The sequence below is a fragment of the Oncorhynchus masou genome, chromosome 31 (assembly GCF_036934945.1).
Source record: "Oncorhynchus masou masou isolate Uvic2021 chromosome 31, UVic_Omas_1.1, whole genome shotgun sequence".
Lineage (NCBI taxonomy): Eukaryota > Metazoa > Chordata > Actinopteri > Salmoniformes > Salmonidae > Oncorhynchus > Oncorhynchus masou.
Genome location: NC_088242.1, coordinates 99,956,725 through 99,977,587, shown reverse-complemented (window position 1 = coordinate 99,977,587; position 20,863 = coordinate 99,956,725). Strand labels below are relative to the sequence as shown.

The window sequence follows — 20,863 nt, the reverse complement described above, 5'->3', positions numbered from 1 at the left end:
AGTATTTATATTTACATTTACATTTACATTTAAGTCATTTAGCAGACGCTCTTATCCAGAGCGACTTACAAATTGGTGAATTCACCTTCTGACATCCAGTGGAACAGCCACTTTACAATAGTGCATCTAAATCATTGGGGGGTGGTGAGAAGGATTACAGTATTTATATCCTATCTGGTCTAGGTATTCCTTGAAGAGGAATCATTCTCGACTAGAGGGTCTTTGTCTTTCTGTAAAATGACTAATAATATCATCTCTGGTCTAGTGTACAGTATTTATATCTCTGGTCTAGTATACAGTATTTATATCTCTGGTCTAGTATACAGTATTTATATCATCTCTGGTCTAGTGTACAGTATTTATATCATCTCTGGTCTAGTGTACAGTATTTATATCATCTCTGGTCTAGTGTACAGTATTTATATCATCTCTGGTCTAGTATACAGTATTTATATCTCTGGTCTAGTATACAGTATTTATATCATCTCTGGTCTAGTATACAGTATTTATATCATCTCTGGTCTAGTGTACAGTATTTATATCTCTGGTCTAGTATACAGTATTTATATCTCTGGTCTAGTATACAGTATTTATATCTCTGGTCTAGTATACAGTATTTATATCATCTCTGGTCTAGTGTACAGTATTTATATCTCTGGTCTAGTATACAGTATTTATATCTCTGGTCTAGTATACAGTATTTATATCATCTCTGGTCTAGTATACAGTATTATATCATCTCTGGTCTAGTATACAGTATTTATATCATCTCTGGTCTAGTATACAGTATCTCTGGTTAGTATACAGTCATCTCTGGTCTAGTATACAGTATTTATATCTCTGGTCTAGTGTACAGTATTTATATCATCTCTGGTCTAGTATACAGTATTTATATCATCTCTGGTCTAGTGTACAGTATTTATATCATCTCTGGTCTAGTGTACAGTATTTATATCATCTCTGGTCTAGTATACAGTATTTATATCTCTGGTCTAGTGTACAGTATTTATATCATCTCTGGTCTAGTATACAGTATTTATATCTCTGGTCTAGTATACAGTATTTATATCTCTGGTCTAGTATACAGTATTTATATCTCTGGTCTAGTGTACAGTATTTATATCTCTGGTCTAGTGTACAGTATTTATATCTCTGGTCTAGTATACAGTATTTATATCTCTGGTCTAGTATACAGTATTTATATCTCTGGTCTAGTATACAGTATTTATATCTCTGGTCTAGTATACAGTATTTATATCATCTCTGGTCTAGTATTTATATCATCTCTGGTCTAGTGTACAGTATTTATTTATAGTGTACAGTATTTATATCTCTGGTCTAGTGTACAGTATTTATATCATCTCTGGTCTAGTATACAGTATTTATATCATCTGGTCTAGTATACAGTATTTATATCATCTCTGGTCTAGTATACAGTATTTATTATACAGTATTTATATCATCTCTGGTCTAGTATACAGTATGTATATCATCTCTGGTCTAGTATACAGTATTTATATCATCTCTGGTCTAGTATACAGTATTTATATCTCTGGTCTAGTATACAGTATTTATATCATCTCTGGTCTAGTATACAGTATTTATATCATCTCTGGTCTAGTGTACAGTATTTATATCTCTGGTCTAGTATACAGTATTTATATCTCTGGTCTAGTATACAGTATTTATATCATCTCTGGTCTAGTATACAGTATTTATATCATCTCTGGTCTAGTATACAGTATTTATATCTCTGGTCTAGTATACAGTATTTATATCATCTCTGGTCTAGTATACAGTATTTATATCTCTGGTCTAGTATACAGTATTTATATCATCTCTGGTCTAGTGTACAGTATTTATATCATCTCTGGTCTAGTGTACAGTATTTATATCTCTGGTCTAGTGTACAGTATTTATATCATCTCTGGTCTAGTGTACAGTATTTATATCATCTCTGGTCTAGTGTACAGTATTTATATCATCTCTGGTCTAGTGTACAGTATTTATATCTCTGGTCTAGTGTACAGTATTTATATCATCTCTGGTCTAGTGTACAGTATTTATATCATCTCTGGTCTAGTATACAGTATTTATATCATCTCTGGTCTAGTGTACAGTATTTATATCTCTGGTCTAGTATACAGTATTTATATCATCTCTGGTCTAATATACAGTATGTATATCTCTGGTCTAGTATACAGTATGTATATCATCTCTGGTCTAGTGTACAGTATTTATATAACCTCTGGTCTAGTGTACAGTATTTATATAATCTCTGGTCTAGTGTACAGTATTTATATCATCTCTGGTCTAGTATACAGTATTTATATCTCTGGTCTAGTGTACAGTATTTATATCATCTCTGGTCTAGTGTACAGTATTTATATCTCTGGTCTAGTGTACAGTATTTATATCATCTCTGGTCTAGTGTACAGTATTTATATCATCTCTGGTCTAGTATACAGTATTTATATCATCTCTGGTCTAGTATACAGTATTTATATCATCTCTGGTCTAGTATACAGTATTTATATCTCTGGTCTAGTATACAGTATTTATATAATCTCTGGTCTAGTGTACAGTATTTTATATACTGGTCTAGTATACAGTATTTATATCATCTCTGGTCTAGTATACAGTATTTATATCATCTCTGGTCTAGTATACAGTATTTATATCATCTCTGGTCTAGTATACAGTATTTATATCATCTCTGGTCTAGTATACAGTATTTATATCATCTCTGGTCTAGTATACAGTATTTATATCTCTGGTCTAGTATACAGTATTTATATCATCTCTGGTCTAGTGTACAGTATTTATATCATCTCTGGTCTAGTATACAGTATTTATATCATCTCTGGTCTAGTATACAGTATTTATATCTCTGGTCTAGTATACAGTATTTATATCATCTCTGGTCTAGTGTACAGTATTTATATCATCTCTGGTCTAGTATACAGTATTTATATCATCTCTTATTTATATCTCTGGTCTAGTATACAGTATTTATATCATCTCTGGTCTAGTGTACAGTATTTATATCATCTCTGGTCTAGTATACAGTATTTATATCATCTCTGGTCTAGTATACAGTATTTATATCTCTGGTCTAGTATACAGTATTTATATCATCTCTGGTCTAGTGTACAGTATTTATATCATCTCTGGTCTAGTGTACAGTATTTATATCTCTGGTCTACAGTATTTATATCTCTGGTCTAGTATTTATATCTCTGGTCTAGTGTACAGTATTTATATCATCTCTGGTCTAGTGTACAGTATTTATATCTCTGGTCTAGTATTTATATACAGTATTTATATCATCTCTGGTCTAGTGTACAGTATTTATATCATCTCTCTGTACAGTATTTATATCATCTCTGGTCTAGTATACAGTATTTATATCATCTCTGGTCTAGTGTACAGTATTTATATATCTCTGGTCTAGTATACAGTATTTTATATCTCTGGTCTAGTGTACAGTATTATATCATCTCTGGTCTAGTGTACAGTATTTATATCATCTCTGGTCTAGTGTACAGTATTTATATATCTCAGTATGTTATTTATATCTCTGGTCTAGTGTACAGTATTTATATCATCTCTGGTCTAGTATACAGTATTTATATCTCTGGTCTAGTGTACAGTATTTATATCATCTCTGGTCTAGTGTACAGTATTTATATCATCTCTGGTCTAGTGTACAGTATTTATATCATCTCTGGTCTAGTATACAGTATTTATATCTCTGGTCTAGTATACAGTATTTATATCATCTCTGGTCTAGTGTACAGTATTTATATCTCTGGTCTAGTATACAGTATTTATATCATCTCTGGTCTAGTATACAGTATTTATATCATCTCTGGTCTAGTATACAGTATTTATATCATCTCTGGTCTAGTATACAGTATTTATATCATCTCTGGTCTAGTATACAGTATTTATATCATCTCTGGTCTAGTATACAGTATTTATATCATCTCTGGTCTAGTATATCTCTGGTCTAGTGTACAGTATTTATATCATCTCTGGTCTAGTATACAGTATTTTTATATCTCTGGTCTAGTGTACAGTATTTATATCTCTGGTCTAGTGTACAGTATTTATATCTCTGGTCAGTATTATATCATCTCTGGTCTAGTGTACAGTATTTATATCATCTCTGGTCTAGTGTACAGTATTTATATCTCTGGTCTAGTATACAGTATTTATATATTCTCTGGTCTAGTATACAGTATTTATATCTCTGGTCTAGTGTACAGTATTTATATCTCTGGTCTAGTGTACAGTATTTATATCATCTCTGGTCTAGTGTACAGTATTTATATCTCTGGTCTAGTATACAGTATTTATATCATCTCTGGTCTAGTATACAGTATTTATATCATCTCTGGTCTAGTATACAGTATTTATATCTCTGGTCTAGTATACAGTATTTATATCTCTGGTCTAGTGTACAGTATTTATATCATCTCTGGTCTAGTATACAGTATTTATATCATCTCTGGTCTAGTGTACAGTATTTATATCTCTGGTCTAGTGTACAGTATTTATTTATATCTCTGGTCTAGTGTACAGTATTTATATCTCTGGTCTAGTGTACAGTATTTATATCTCTGGTCTAGTGTACAGTATTTATATCATCTCTGGTCTAGTGTACAGTATTATATCATCTCTGGTCTAGTATACAGTATTATATCATCTCTGGTCTAGTATACAGTATTTATATCATCTCTGGTCTAGTGTACAGTATTTATATCATCTCTGGTCTAGTATACAGTATTTATATCATCTCTGGTCTAGTGTACAGTATTTATATCATCTCTGGTCTAGTGTACAGTATTTATATCATCTCTGGTCTAGTGTACAGTATTTATATCTCTGGTCTAGTGTACAGTATTTATATCATCTCTGGTCTAGTGTACAGTATTTATATCTCTGGTCTCTGGTCTAGTATACAGTATTTATATGTCTCTGGTCTAGTATACAGTATTTATATCTCTGGTCTAGTGTACAGTATTTATATCATCTCTGGTCTAGTGTACAGTATTTATATCTCTGGTCTAGTATACAGTATTTATATCTCTGGTCTAGTATACAGTATTTATATCATCTCTGGTCTAGTATACAGTATTTATATCATCTCTGGTCTAGTATACAGTATTTATATCATCTCTGGTCTAGTATACAGTATTTATATCTCAGTATTTATATCATCTCTGGTCTAGTATACAGTATTTATATCATCTCTGGTCTAGTGTACAGTATTTATATCATCTCTGGTCTAGTATACAGTATTTATATCATCTCTGGTCTAGTGTACAGTATTTATATCATCTCTGGTCTAGTGTACAGTATTTATATCATCTCTGGTCTAGTGTCTAGTATACAGTATTTATATATCTCTGGTCTAGTGTACAGTATTTATATCATCTCTGGTCTAGTATACAGTATTTATATCATCTCTGGTCTAGTGTACAGTATTTATATCATCTCTGGTCTAGTATACAGTATTTATATCATCTCTGGTCTAGTGTACAGTATTTATATCATCTCTGGTCTAGTATACAGTATTTATATCATCTCTGGTCTAGTGTACAGTATTTATATCTCTGGTCTAGTGTACAGTATTTATATCATCTCTGGTCTAGTGTACAGTATTTATATCTCTGGTCTAGTGTACAGTATTTATATCATCTCTGGTCTAGTGTACAGTATTTATATCATCTCTGGTCTAGTGTACAGTATTTATATCATCTCTGGTCTAGTGTACAGTATTTATATCATCTCTGGTCTAGTGTACAGTATTTATATCTCTGGTCTAGTATACAGTATTTATATCATCTCTGGTCTAGTGTACAGTATTTATATCATCTCTGGTCTAGTGTACAGTATTTATATCATCTCTGGTCTAGTGTACAGTATTTATATCATCTCTGGTCTAGTATACAGTATTTATATCATCTCTGGTCTAGTATACAGTATTTATATCATCTCTGGTCTAGTATACAGTATTTATATCATCTCTGGTCTAGTGTACAGTATTTATATCATCTCTGGTCTAGTGTACAGTATTTATATCATCTCTGGTCTACAGTATTTATATATCTCTGGTCTAGTGTACAGTATTTATATCATCTCTGGTCTAGTGTACAGTATTTATATCATCTCTGGTCTAGTGTACAGTATTTATATCTCTGGTCTAGTATACAGTATTTATATCATCTCTGGTCAAGTGTACAGTATGTATATCATCTCTGGTCTAGTATACAGTATTTATATCTCTGGTCTAGTATACAGTATGTATATCATCTCTGGTCTACTATACAGTATTTATATCATCTCTGGTCTAGTATACAGTATTTATATATACAGTATTTATATCTCTGGTCTAGTGTACAGTATTTATATCATCTCTGGTCTAGTATACAGTATTTATATCATCTCTGGTCTAGTGTACAGTATTTATATCATCTCTGGTCTAGTGTACAGTATTTATATCTCTGGTCTAGTATACAGTATTTATATATCTCTGGTCTTACAGTATTTATATCATCTCTGGTCTAGTATACAGTATTTATATCATCTCTGGTCTAGTGTACAGTATTTATATCATCTCTGGTCTAGTATACAGTATTTATATCATCTCTGGTCTAGTGTACATCTCTGGTATTTATATCATCTCTGGTCTAGTGTACAGTATTTATATCATCTCTGGTCTAGTGTACAGTATTTATATCATCTCTGGTCTAGTATACAGTATTTATATCATCTCTGGTCTAGTATACAGTATTTATATCATCTCTGGTCTAGTATACAGTATTTATATCATCTCTGGTCTAGTGTACAGTATTTATATCATCTCTGGTCTAGTATACAGTATTTATATCATCTCTGGTCTAGTGTACAGTATTTATATCTCTGGTCTAGTATACAGTATTTATATCATCTCTGGTCTAGTGTACAGTATTTATACAGTATTTATATCATCTCTGGTCTAGTGTACAGTATTTATATCATCTCTGGTCTAGTGTACAGTATTTATATCATCTCTGGTCTAGTGTACAGTATTTATATCATCTCTGGTCTAGTGTACAGTATTTATATCTCTGGTCTAGTGTACAGTATTTATATCTCTGGTCTAGTATACAGTATTTATATCATCTCTGGTCTAGTGTACAGTATTTATATCATCTCTGGTCTAGTACAGTACAGTATTTATCTCTGGTCTATCATCTCTGGTCTAGTGTACAGTATTTATATAATCTCTGGTCTAGTGTACAGTATTTATATCATCTCTGGTCTAGTATACAGTATTTATATCATCTCTGGTCTAGTATACAGTATTTATATCTCTGGTCTAGTATACAGTATCTCTGGTCTAGTATACAGTATTTATATCTCTGGTCTAGTATACAGTATTTATATCATCTCTGGTCTAGTGTACAGTATTTATATCATCTCTGGTCTAGTATACAGTATTTATATCATCTCTGGTCTAGTGTACAGTATTTATATCTCTGGTCTTTATTTATATCATCTCTGGTCTAGTGTACAGTATTTATATCATCTCTGGTCTAGTGTACAGTATTTATATCTCTGGTCTAGTATACAGTATTTATATCATCTCTGGTCTAGTGTACAGTATTTATATCATCTCTGGTCTAGTGTACAGTATTTATATCATCTCTGGTCTAGTATACAGTATTTATATCATCTCTGGTCTAGTGTACAGTATTTATATCATCTCTGGTCTAGTATACAGTATTTATATCATCTCTGGTCTAGTATTTATATCATCTCTGGTCTAGTATTATTTATATCATCTCTGGTCTAGTATACAGTATTTATATCATCTCTGGTCTAGTATACAGTATTTATATCTGGTCTGGTCTAGTATACAGTATTTATATCATCTCTGGTCTAGTGTACAGTATTTATATCATCTCTGGTCTAGTATACAGTATTTATATATCTCTGGTCTAGTATACAGTATTTATATCATCTCTGGTCTAGTATACAGTATTTATATCATCTCTGGTCTAGTGTACAGTATTTATATCATCTCTAGGTCAGTATTTATATATCTCTGGTCTAGTGTACAGTATTTATCATCTCTGGTCTAGTATACAGTATTTATATCATCTCTGGTCTAGTGTACAGTATTTATATCATCTCTGGTCTAGTATACAGTATTTATATCATCTCTGGTCTAGTATACAGTATTTATATCATCTCTGGTCTAGTGTACAGTATTTTATATCTCTGGTCTAGTATACAGTATTTATATCTCTGGTCTAGTATACATCTCTGAGTCTGGTATTTATATCATCTCTGGTCTAGTGTACAGTATTTATATCATCTCTGGTCTAGTGTACAGTATTTATATCATCTCTGGTCTAGTGTACAGTATTTATATCTCTGGTCTAGTGTACAGTATTTATATCATCTCTGGTCTAGTATACAGTATTTATATATCTGGTCTAGTATACAGTATTTATATCATCTCTGGTCTAGTGTACAGTATTTATATCTCTGGTCTAGTGTACAGTATTTATATCATCTCTGGTCTAGTATACAGTATTTATATCATCTCTGGTCTAGTGTACAGTATTTATATCATCTCTGGTCTAGTATACAGTATTTATATCTCTGGTCTAGTATACAGTATTTATATCATCTCTGGTCTAGTGTACAGTATGTATATCATCTCTGGTCTAGTATACAGTATTTATATCATCTCTGGTCTAGTGTACAGTATTTATATCATCTCTGGTCTAGTCTAGTGTACAGTATTTTTATATCAGTATTTATATCTCTGGTCTAGTGTACAGTATTTATATCATCTCTGGTCTAGTATACAGTATTTATATCATCTCTGGTCTAGTGTACAGTATTTATATCATCTCTGGTCTAGTGTACAGTATTATATATACATCTCTGGTCTAGTATACAGTATTTATATATGGTCTAGTGTAGTATTTATATCTCTGGTCTAGTATACAGTATTTATATCATCTCTGGTCTAGTGTACAGTATTTATATCATCTCTGGTCTAGTATACAGTATTTATATATCTCTGGTCTAGTGTACAGTATTTATATCATCTCTGGTCTAGTGTACAGTATATCAGTATTTCTGGTCTAGTGTACAGTATTTATATCATCTCTGGTCAGTATTTATATCATCTCTGGTCTAGTATACAGTATTTATATCATCTGGTCTGGTCTAGTATACAGTATTTATATCATCTCTGGTCTAGTGTACAGTATTTATATCATCTCTGGTCAGTAGTATACAGTATTTATATCATCTCTGGTCTAGTATACAGTATTTATATCATCTCTGGTCTAGTGTCTAGTGTACAGTATTTATATCATCTCTGGTCTAGTATACAGTATTTATATCTCTGGTCTAGTGTACAGTATTTATATCATCTCTGGTCTAGTATACAGTATTTATATCATCTCTGGTCTAGTATACAGTATTTATATCATCTCTGGTCTAGTGTACAGTATTTATATCATCTCTGGTCTAGTATACAGTATTTATATCATCTCTGGTCTAGTATACAGTATTTATATCATCTCTGGTCTAGTGTACAGTATTTATATCATCTCTGGTCTAGTATACAGTATTTATATCATCTCTGGTCTAGTATACAGTATTTATATCATCTCTGGTCTAGTATACAGTATTTATATCATCTCTGGTCTAGTGTACAGTATTTATATCATCTCTGGTCTAGTATACAGTATTTATATCATCTCTGGTCTAGTATACAGTATTTATATCATCTCTGGTCTAGTATACAGTATTTATATCATCTCTGGTCTAGTGTACAGTATTTATATCATCTCTGGTCTAGTATACAGTATTTATATATCTCTGGTCTAGTGTACAGTATTTATATCATCTCTGGTCTATGTACAGTATTTATATCATCTCTCTGGTCAGTATTTATAGTGTACAGTATTTATATCATCTCTGGTCTAGTGTACAGTATTTATATCTCTGGTCTAGTGTACAGTATTTATATCATCTCTGGTCTAGTATACAGTATTTATATCTCTGGTCTAGTGTACAGTATTTATATCATCTCTGGTCTAGTGTACAGTATTTATATCTCTGGTCTAGTATACAGTATTTATATCATCTCTGGTCTAGTGTACAGTATTTATATCTCTGGTCTAGTATACAGTATTTATATCATCTCTGGTCTAGTGTACAGTATTTATATCTCTGGTCTAGTGTACAGTATTTATATCTCTGGTCTAGTATACAGTATTTATATCATCTCTGGTCTAGTGTACAGTATATCTCTGGTCAGTAGTTATTTATCATCTCTGGTCTAGTATATCTCTGGTCTAGTATAGTATTTATATCTCTGGTCTAGTATACAGTATATATCTCTGGTCTAGTGTACAGTATTTATATCATCTCTGGTCTAGTGTACAGTATTTATATCTCTGGTCTAGTATACAGTATTTATATCTCTGGTACAGTATTTATATCATCTCTGGTCTAGTATACAGTATTTATATCTCTGGTCTAGTATACAGTATTTATATCTCTGGTCTAGTATACAGTATTTATATCATCTCTGGTCTAGTATACAGTATTTATATCATCTCTGGTCTAGTGTACAGTATTTATATCATCTCTGGTCTAGTGTACAGTATTTATATCATCTCTGGTCTAGTGTACAGTATTTATATCATCTCTGGTCTAGTGTACAGTATTTATATCATCTCTGGTCTGGTACAGTATTTATATCATCTCTGGTCTAGTGTACAGTATTTATATCATCTCTGGTCTAGTATACAGTATTTATATCTCTGGTCTAGTGTACAGTATTTATATCTCTGGTCTAGTATACAGTATTTATATCATCTCTGGTCTAGTATACAGTATTTATATCATCTCTGGTCTAGTGTACAGTATTTATATCATCTCAGGTCTAGTATACAGTATTTATATCATCTCTGGTCTAGTATACAGTATTTATATCATCTCTGGTCTAGTGTACAGTATTTATATCTCTGGTCTAGTATACAGTATTTATATCATCTCTGGTCTAGTGTATTTATACATCTCTGGTATTTATATCATCTCTGGTCTAGTATACAGTATTTATATCTCTGGTCTGGTCTAGTATACAGTATTTATATATCAGTATTTATATCATCTCTGGTCTAGTATACAGTATTTATATCATCTCTGGTCTAGTATACAGTATTTATATCATCTCTGGTCTAGTGTACAGTATTTATATCATCTCTGGTCTAGTGTACAGTATTTATATCATCTCTGGTCTAGTGTACAGTATTTATATCATCTCTGGTCTAGTATACAGTATTTATATCATCTCTGGTCTAGTATATCAGTATTGTTATTTATCATCTCTGGTCTAGTGTACAGTATTTATATCTCTGGTCTAGTGTACAGTATTTATATCATCTCTGGTCTAGTATACAGTATTTATATCTCTGGTCTAGTGTACAGTATTTATATCATCTCTGGTCTAGTGTGTACAGTATTTATATCTCTGGTCAGTATTTATATAGTCTATACAGTATTTATATCTCTGGTCTAGTATACAGTATTTATATCATCTCTGGTCAGTATTTTATAGTAGTACAGTATTTATATCTCTGGTCTAGTATACAGTATTTTATCTCTGGTCTATACAGTATTTATATCTCTGGTCTAGTATACAGTATTTATATCTCTGGTCTAGTGTACAGTATTTATATCTCTGGTCATCAGTATTTATATCTCTGGTCTAGTACAGTATTTACAGTAGTATTATTATATCATCTCTGGTCTAGTATACAGTATTTATATCATCTCTGGTCTAGTATACAGTATTTATATCAGTATTGATATCTCTGGTCTAGTATACAGTATTTATATCTCTGGTCTAGTATACAGTATTTATATCTCTGGTCTAGTATACAGTATTTATATCTCTGGTCTAGTATACAGTATTTATATCATCTCTGGTCTAGTATACAGTATCTCTGGTTAGTATACAGTATTTATATCTCTGGTCTAGTGTACAGTATTTATATCTCTGGTCTAGTATACAGTATTTATATCATCTCTGGTCTAGTATACAGTATTATATCATCTCTGGTCTAGTGTACAGTATTTTATATCAGTATTTATATCTCTGGTCTAGTGTACAGTATTTATATCATCTCTGGTCTAGTACAGTATTTATATCTCTGGTAGTATACAGTATTTATATCATCTCTGGTCTAGTGTACAGTATTTTATCATCTCTGGTCTAGTATACAGTATTTATATATCTCTGGTCTAGTGTACAGTATTTATATAATCTCTGGTCTAGTGTACAGTATTTATATCATCTCTGGTCTAGTGTACAGTATTTATATCATCTCTGGTCTAGTGTACAGTATTTATATCATCTCTGGTCTAGTGTACAGTATTTATATCTCTGGTCTAGTATACAGTATTTATATCATCTCTGGTCTAGTATACAGTATTTATATCATCTCTGGTCTAGTATACAGTATTTATATCATCTCTGGTCTAGTGTACAGTATTTATATCATCTCTGGTCTAGTGTACAGTATTTATATCTCTTTATATCAGTATTTATATCTCTGGTCTAGTATACAGTATTTATATCTCTGGTCTAGTATACAGTATTTATATCATCTCTGGTCTAGTGTACAGTATTTATATCTCTGGTCTAGTATACAGTATTTATATATCTCTGGTCTAGTGTACAGTATTTATATCTCTGGTCTAGTATACAGTATTTATATCATCTCTGGTCTAGTGTACAGTATTTATATCTCTGGTCAAGTGTACAGTATTTATATCTCTGGTCTAGTATACAGTATTTATATCTCTGGTCTAGTGTACAGTATTTATATCTCTGGTCTAGTGTACAGTATTTATATCATCTCTGGTCTAGTATACAGTATGTATATCATCTCTGGTCTAGTATACAGTATTTATATCTCTGGTCTAGTGTACAGTATTTATATCTCTGGTCTAGTATACATTATTTACATCATATCTGGTCAAGTGTACAGTATGTATATCATCTCTGGTCTAGTGTACAGTATTTATATCTCTGGTCTAGTGTACAGTATTTATATCTCTGGTCTAGTATACAGTATTTATATCTCTGGTCTAGTGTACAGTATTTATATCATCTCTGGTCTAGTGTACAGTATTTATATCTCTGGTCTAGTATACAGTATTTATATCTCTGGTCTAGTATACAGTATTTATATCTGGTCTAGTATTTACAGTATTTATATCATCTCTGGTCTAGTATACAGTATTTATATCTCTGGTCTAGTGTACAGTATTTATATCTCTGGTCTAGTATACAGTATTTATATCTCTGGTCTAGTGTACAGTATTATATCTCTGGTCTATCAGTATTTATATCTCTGGTCTAGTGTACAGTATTTATATCTCTGGTCTAGTATACAGTATTTATATATCTCTGGTCTAGTGTACAGTATTTATATCATCTCTGGTCTAGTATATCTCTGGTCTAGTGTACAGTATTTATATCTCTGGTCTAGTATACAGTATTTATATCTCTGGTCTAGTGTACAGTATTTATATCTCTGGTCTAGTATACAGTATTTATATCTCTGGTCTAGTGTACAGTATTTATATCTCTGGTCTAGTATACAGTATTTATATCTCTTTATACAGTATTTATATCTCTGGTCTAGTGTACAGTATTTATATCTCTGGTCTAGTATACAGTATTTATATCATCTCTGGTCTAGTGTACAGTATTTATATCATCTCTGGTCTAATATACAGTATTTATATCATCTCTGGTCTAGTATACAGTATTATATCATCTCTGGTCTAGTGTACAGTATTTTATCATCTCTGGTCATCTCTGGTCTATACAGTATATCATCTCTGGTCTAGTGTACAGTATTTATATATTTAGTGTACAGTATTTATATCATCTCTGGTCTAGTATACAGTATTTATATCATCTCTGGTCTAGTGTACAGTATGTTATATCTCTGGTCTATCATCTCTGGTCTAGTGTACAGTATTATATATCTCTGGTCTAGTGTACAGTATTTATATCTCTGGTCTAGTGTACAGTATTTAGTATTAGTATATTTATATCTCTGGTCTAGTATACAGTATTTATATCTCTGGTCTAGTATACATCTCTGGTCTAGTGTACAGTATTTATATCTCTGGTCTAGTGTACAGTATTTATATCTCTGGTCTAGTGTACATTATTTATATCTCTGGTCTAGTATACAGTATTTATATCATCTCTGGTCTAGTGTACAGTATTTATATCATCTCTGGTCTAGTATACAGTATTTATATCATCTCTGGTCTAGTGTACAGTATTTATATCATCTCTGGTCTAGTGTACAGTATTTATATCATCTCTGGTCTAGTATACAGTATGTATATCATCTCTGGTCTAGTGTACAGTATGTATATCATCTCTGTTCTAGTGTACAGTATTTATATCTCTGGTCTAGTGTACAGTATTTATATCTCTGGTCTAGTGTACAGTATTTATATCATCTCTGGTCTAGTATACAGTATTTATATCTCTGGTCTAGTATACAGTATTTATATATCTCTGGTCTAGTATACAGTATTTATATCTCTGGTCTAGTGTACAGTATTTATATCTCTGGTCTAGTGTACAGTATTTATATCTCTGGTCTAGTATACAGTATTTATATCATCTCTGGTCTAGTGTACAGTATTTATATCATCTCTGGTCTAATATACAGTATTTATATCATCTCTGGTCTAATATACAGTATGTATATCATCTCTGGTCTAGTGTACAGTATTTATATCATCTCTGGTCTAGTGTATTTATACTGGTCTATACAGTATTATATATCTCTGGTCTATATCTCTGGTCTAGTATACAGTATTTATATCTCTGGTCTAGTGTACAGTATTTATATCTCTGGTCTACAGTATTTATATCATCTCTGGTCTAGTATACAGTATATATATCATCTCTGGTCTAGTGTACAGTATTTATATCATCTCTGGTCTAGTATACAGTATTTATATCTCTGGTCTAGTATACAGTATTTATATCTCTGGTCTAGTATACAGTATTTATATCTCTGGTCTAGTGTACAGTATTTATATCATCTAGTGTACAGTATTTATATCTCTGGTCTACAGTATTTATATCATCTCTGGTCTAGTATACAGTATTTATATCATCTCTGGTCTAGTGTACAGTATTTATATCTCTGGTCTAGTATACAGTATTTATATCTCTGGTCTAGTGTACAGTATTTATATCTCTGGTCTAGTGTACAGTATTTATATCTCTGTTCTAGTATACAGTATTTATATCATCTCTGGTCTAGTGTACAGTATTTATATCTCTGGTCTAGTGTACAGTATGTATATCATCATGTCCTTTGTGTTTTTAATGATATTTCCTATGTGATGCGCTGAAGGCTGCCTCTGACCTAATTCTTGGTTTATGTTGAATTCACGTTTCTGCTTTTAACTTCTAGGTGTCAGCAGATTCAGGTCAGGCTGTGTCATTCAAGCTGGAACAAATTACCAAACTGCTCTACTCCATCGAGGATAAAGTAATGTTTAACACTATTCTAAACTTAGGGCCTGTCCCATTCTCTAAATAGTGCACTACTTTCGATCAGGGCCCGTAGATCTCTGGTCATAAGTAGGTCACTATGTAGGGAATATGTCTGCCATTTGGGACACAATCTTATTCTGACAGTTGATTTTAGATTTTTTTTTTATTCAACGTTAGCAACGTTAGCAATAGCTTGTTCATTTACTATTTCTATCAATCACTAACTGACCCTCTGCTGTAGATGATCTCTCATATGTTGTAACGTCTTTCCTGTTACACTTTGACCAAACCCAGACCAGAAACAGAAACATACAGTTAAAGGAGTAAATGCTTCCTTTTCACATACTGTAGTTCCTTTTTATTTTCCACAGGCCAAAGCTGCTCTGTTTGAGTCGGTAGGATATGAAGGGAGCCATAGGAAGTCTCTAATACCACCTATTACATTTGAAGTAAGTTGAACAAAATGAGATACTGCAGCCCAAAAAAATAAAACTATCATTGTTTTTTCATGATAACAATGTTACACACATATTGAATATCAAAGGCATAGCGGATTATGAAACTTATCTGAAACAAAAAAATAAACAAAATAATCTCTATTATCAATTAGGGTAAACTCCAAATTGTCTTTGCACGGTTTAATTGAACAAGGAACAAGGTTCCTTTTGTGAATTTATGAGGTTGTGGTCTTCTTTGACAGGTCAAATCAGAGTTGCTTGGTCTCACAAACAAGATGTTCATCAAGGTGGATGTGGAAACTGGGAAGATCTACTTCAAGAAATATAAAGACGGACCAGAAGATAAATACTTTGTACACAATAAAAGTAAGTACTTTTATTCCTCCTATAATCGTAAAAGGTCTTTCTATTTTTTTTTTACATTCTGGGCTGTATCTAGGCCTTAGACTGGGTTTACATTCTGGGCTGTATCTAGGCCTTAGACTGGGGTTACATTCTGGGCTGTATCTAGGCCTTAGACTGGGGTTACATTCTGGGCTGTATCTAGGCCTTAGACTGGGGTTACATTCTGGGCTGTATCTAGGCCTTAGACTGGGGTTACATTCTGGGCTGTATCTAGGCCTTAGACTGGGGTTACATTCTGGGCTGTATCTAGGCCTTAGACTGGGGTTACATTCTGGGCTGTATCTAGGCCTTAGACTGGGGTTACATTCTGGGCTGTATCTAGGCCTTAGACTGGGGTTACATTCTGTATCTAGGCCTTAGACTGGGGTTACATTCTGGACTGTATCTAGGCCTTAGACTGGGGTTACATTCTGGGCTGTATCTAGGCCTTAGACTGGGGTTACATTCTGGGCTGTATCTAGGCCTTAGACTGGGGTTACATTCTGGACTGTATCTAGGCCTTAGACTGGGGTTACATTCTGGGCTGTATCTAGGCCTTAGACTGGGGTTACATTCTGGGCTGTATCTAGGCCTTAGACTGGGGTTACATTCTGGGCTGTATCTTGGCCTTAGACTGGGGTTACATTCTGGGCTGTATCTTGGCCTTAGACTGGGTTTATATTCTGGACTGTATCTAGGCTTTAGACTGGGGTTACACAAAGCAACTTTCATGCAATTTTAGTTGCAGTTGCAAGTGGCATAATCTCAATCAATTTTGCTGTTACATGAAGTTACTCAAACGCCATTAAAATTGCATGCAATAGCCAATCAAATTGAAGCTGCTTATTTGAGAATTCTAAACTCACCCCATGTCATCTGATGTATTACATTAGATTGAAAACACCAAAATTAGTTTGAAAACACCAACAACACAGCTACAGTTGAAGTCAGAAGTTTACATACACATTAGCCAAATACATTTAAACTCAGTTTTTCATAATTCCTGACATTTAATTCAAGTAACATTCCCTGTCTTAGGTCAGTTAGGATCAACACTTTAATTGAATAATGTGAAATGTCAGAATAATAGTAGAGAGAATTATTTATTTCAGCTTTTATTTCTTTCATCACATTCTCAGTGGGTCAGAAGTTTACATACACTCAATTAGTATTTGGTAGCATTGCCTTTAAATTGTTTAACTTGGGTCAAATGTTTCGGGTAGCCTTCCTCAAGCTTCCCACAATAAGTTGGGTGAATGTTGGCCCATTCCTCCTGACCGAGCTGGTGTAACTGAGCCAGGTTTGTAGGCCTCCTTACTCGCACATACTTTTTCAGTTCTGCCCACAAATGTTCCATGGGATTGAGGTCAGGGCTTTGTGATGGCCTCTCCAATACCGTGACTTTGTTGTCCTTAAGCCATTTTGCCACAACTTTGGAAGTATGCTTGGGGTCATTGTCCAATTGGAAGACCCATTTGCGACCAAGCATTAACTTCCTGACTGATGTCTTGAGACGTTGCTTCAATATATCTACGTAATTTTCCTACCTCATGATGCCATCTATTTTGTGAAGTGCACCAGTCCCTCCTGCAGCAAAGCACCCCCACAACATGATGCTGCCACCCCCGTGCTTCACGGTTGGAATGGTGTTCTTCGGCCCGCAAGCCTCCACCTTTTTCCTCCAAACATAACAATGGTCATTATGGCCAAGCAGTTCTATTTTTCTTTCATCAGATCAGAGGACATTTCTCTATGATCTTTGTCCCCATGTGCAGTTGCAAACCGTAGTCAGTTTTTTTATGGCGGTTTTGGAGCAGTGGCTTTTTCCTTGCTGAGCGGCCTTTCAGGTTATGTCGATATAGGACTTGTTTTACTGTGGATATAGATACTTTTGTACCTGTTTCCTCCAGCATCTTCACAAGGTCCTTTGCTGTTGTTCTGGGATTGATTTGCACATTTCGCACCAAAGTACGTTCATCTCTAGGAGACAGAACGTGTTTCCTTCCTGAGCGGTATGACGGCTGCGTGGTCCCTACATCTCCCGTTGTGCTAGTCTCTGTTCTGTCAACGCTAATGATTTAGATGCACTATTGTAAAGTGGCTGTTCCACTGGATGTCATAAGGTGAATTCACCAATTTGTAAGTCGCTCTGGATAAGAGCGTCTGCTAAATGACTTAAATGTAAATGTAAATGTAATCGCTGGTTGTGCTTGTGCAGCACTGACAGCTATGTTGACATGACAACTGGGTCAGAATTCTGAACCTTTCGATTGGATCATGTGTCAAAAGTGTTTGTTTTGATTGGTTGTTGCTTGCAACTAGTTGCACAAAGTTGAAATGTTTCAACTGAATGTAACCATGGTTACAGATGAGTTGCTGATGCAGGGGAAGTTTCACGAAGCAGTCAAGAAGCAACTCATTTGCAAAACAACTAAAATTGGCATGTAAAATGCATCGTCTAACGACAGCCCTGGTCAAGAGTAGTGCCATGTAAAGGGAAAAGGGTATCATTTGGGAAGTAATCTAAGACACTTGTGGACGTAGCCTTAAATCTATGTCATGTGTAGTTTTACAGCTGGTGAAATCCCAGAAAGTTGCCAAACTGGTGATCGTGGTGGAGACCGAGAAGGAGAAGACTCTGAGGAAAGAGTTTGTCTTCGATGATACAAAGGTATACCTCAGAGAAACTATTGTGCCTTCCTTGACTTATTCCACATTTTGCTGTTTTACAGACTGAATTTAAAACGGATTAAATTGATTTTTAGAATTGTTTGTAGATTTTTTGCAAATGTATTGAACATTTATCACAGAAATATCTCATTTACATAAGTATTCACACCATTTGTAGGTCTTGCCCTAGATTTTCAAGTAGATTTAAGTCAAAACTGTAACTCGGCCATCAGGAACATTCACTGTCTTCTTGGTAAGCAACTCCAGTGTAGATCTGGCCTTGTGATTTAGGTTATTGACCTGCTGAAAGGTGAATTCATCTCCAGTGCCTGTTGGGAAGCAGACTGAACCAGGTTTTCCTTTGGGATTTTGCCTGTGCTTACAGTATCTCCATTCTGTATATTTTTTATCCTGAAAAACTCCCCAGGCCTTAACGACTATAGCCATACCCATAACATGATGCAGCCACCACTACACTTGAAAATATGGAAAGTGGTATTCAGTAATGTGTTGTGTTGGATTTGCCCCAAACATAACACTTTGTATTCAGGACAAAAAGTTAAATTCTTTGCCACGTTTGTTGCAGTATTACTTTAGCGCCTTGTTGCAAACAGGATGCATGTTTTGGAAGAATTTGTTTTAACGTACAGGCTTCCTTCTTTTCACTCTGTCAATTAGGTTAGTATTGTGGAGTAACTACAATGTTGTTGATCCATCCTCAGTTTTAAAGTCACCATTGGCCTCATGTTGAAATCCCTTTCCTTCCTCTCCGGCAACTGAGTTAGGAAGGACGCCTGTATCTTTGTAGTGACTTGGTGTATTGATGCACCATCCAAAGTGTAATTAATAACTACAGCCTGCACAAAGGGATATTCAATGTCTGCTTTAAAAATAAAAAAAATTATACCCATCGACCAATAGGTGTCCTTCTTTGCGAGGTATTGGAAAACCTCCCTGGTCTTTGTGGTTGAATCTGTGTTTGAAATTCACTGCTCGACTGAGGGACCTTACAGAGATACTTGTATGTGTGGGGTACAGAGATGAGGGACCTTACAGAGATACTTGTATGTGTGGGGTACAGAGATGATGTTGTCATTCAAAAATCATGTTGAACACTATTATTGCAATTTAAAACATTTTTACTCCTGAACTTATTTAGGCCTAAACAAAAGGGTTGAATACTTATTGATTCAAGACATTTCAGCTTTTCATTTATAAAAATTTCAAAAAAACATAAATCCACTTTGATTTACTGGCCTATTGTGTGTATAAAAAAAACACACACACAAAAAAAACAACACTATTTAATCCATATTGAATTCAGGCTGAAACACAACAAAATGTGGAAGAAAGTCAAGGGGTGTGAATACTTTCTGAAGGCAGTATATATAATCTCTGTTTTAACTCCTGATGTCTCACTCCTTGCCTTTTATACCCTGTGGAAGATGTACAAAGTGACAGTGTCTATAGTTTCACTGTTAGACCTGCAGAACACTGGCTGTCGTACACGTACCATCAACCATCAAGGTCATCTTTCTGATCGCTCTGTCTGCAAGAAATTAAACTATAAAACAATCATTTTCCTCAAGAAAAATGTTGAATATTGAAGTTCCTTTTGTTGAAAATTCATTCTCTTTTTATCTGAGACCTCTAGTGTTTCTTAGAAACAGTTTTTTACAGTGACATTCTGACTTCTTCACTTCTCCACTGTGTGTGTGTG

General features: G+C 33.6%; 1 protein-coding gene across 2 annotated transcripts in view; it reads left to right on the top strand.

Moving 5' to 3' along the window:
- Window positions 1–20,863, top strand: part of LOC135524815 (phosphatidylinositol 3,4,5-trisphosphate 5-phosphatase 1-like) — an 81,023-nt gene that overhangs the window by 34,466 nt on the left and 25,694 nt on the right. For both annotated transcript variants that reach the window (XM_064952662.1, XM_064952663.1), the window contains 4 exons: window positions 15,549–15,626; window positions 16,003–16,080; window positions 16,332–16,455; window positions 19,041–19,144. In XM_064952662.1, coding sequence (XP_064808734.1) covers window positions 15,549–15,626; window positions 16,003–16,080; window positions 16,332–16,455; window positions 19,041–19,144 — 384 coding nt within the window. The remainder of the gene's footprint in view (window positions 1–15,548; window positions 15,627–16,002; window positions 16,081–16,331; window positions 16,456–19,040; window positions 19,145–20,863) is intronic.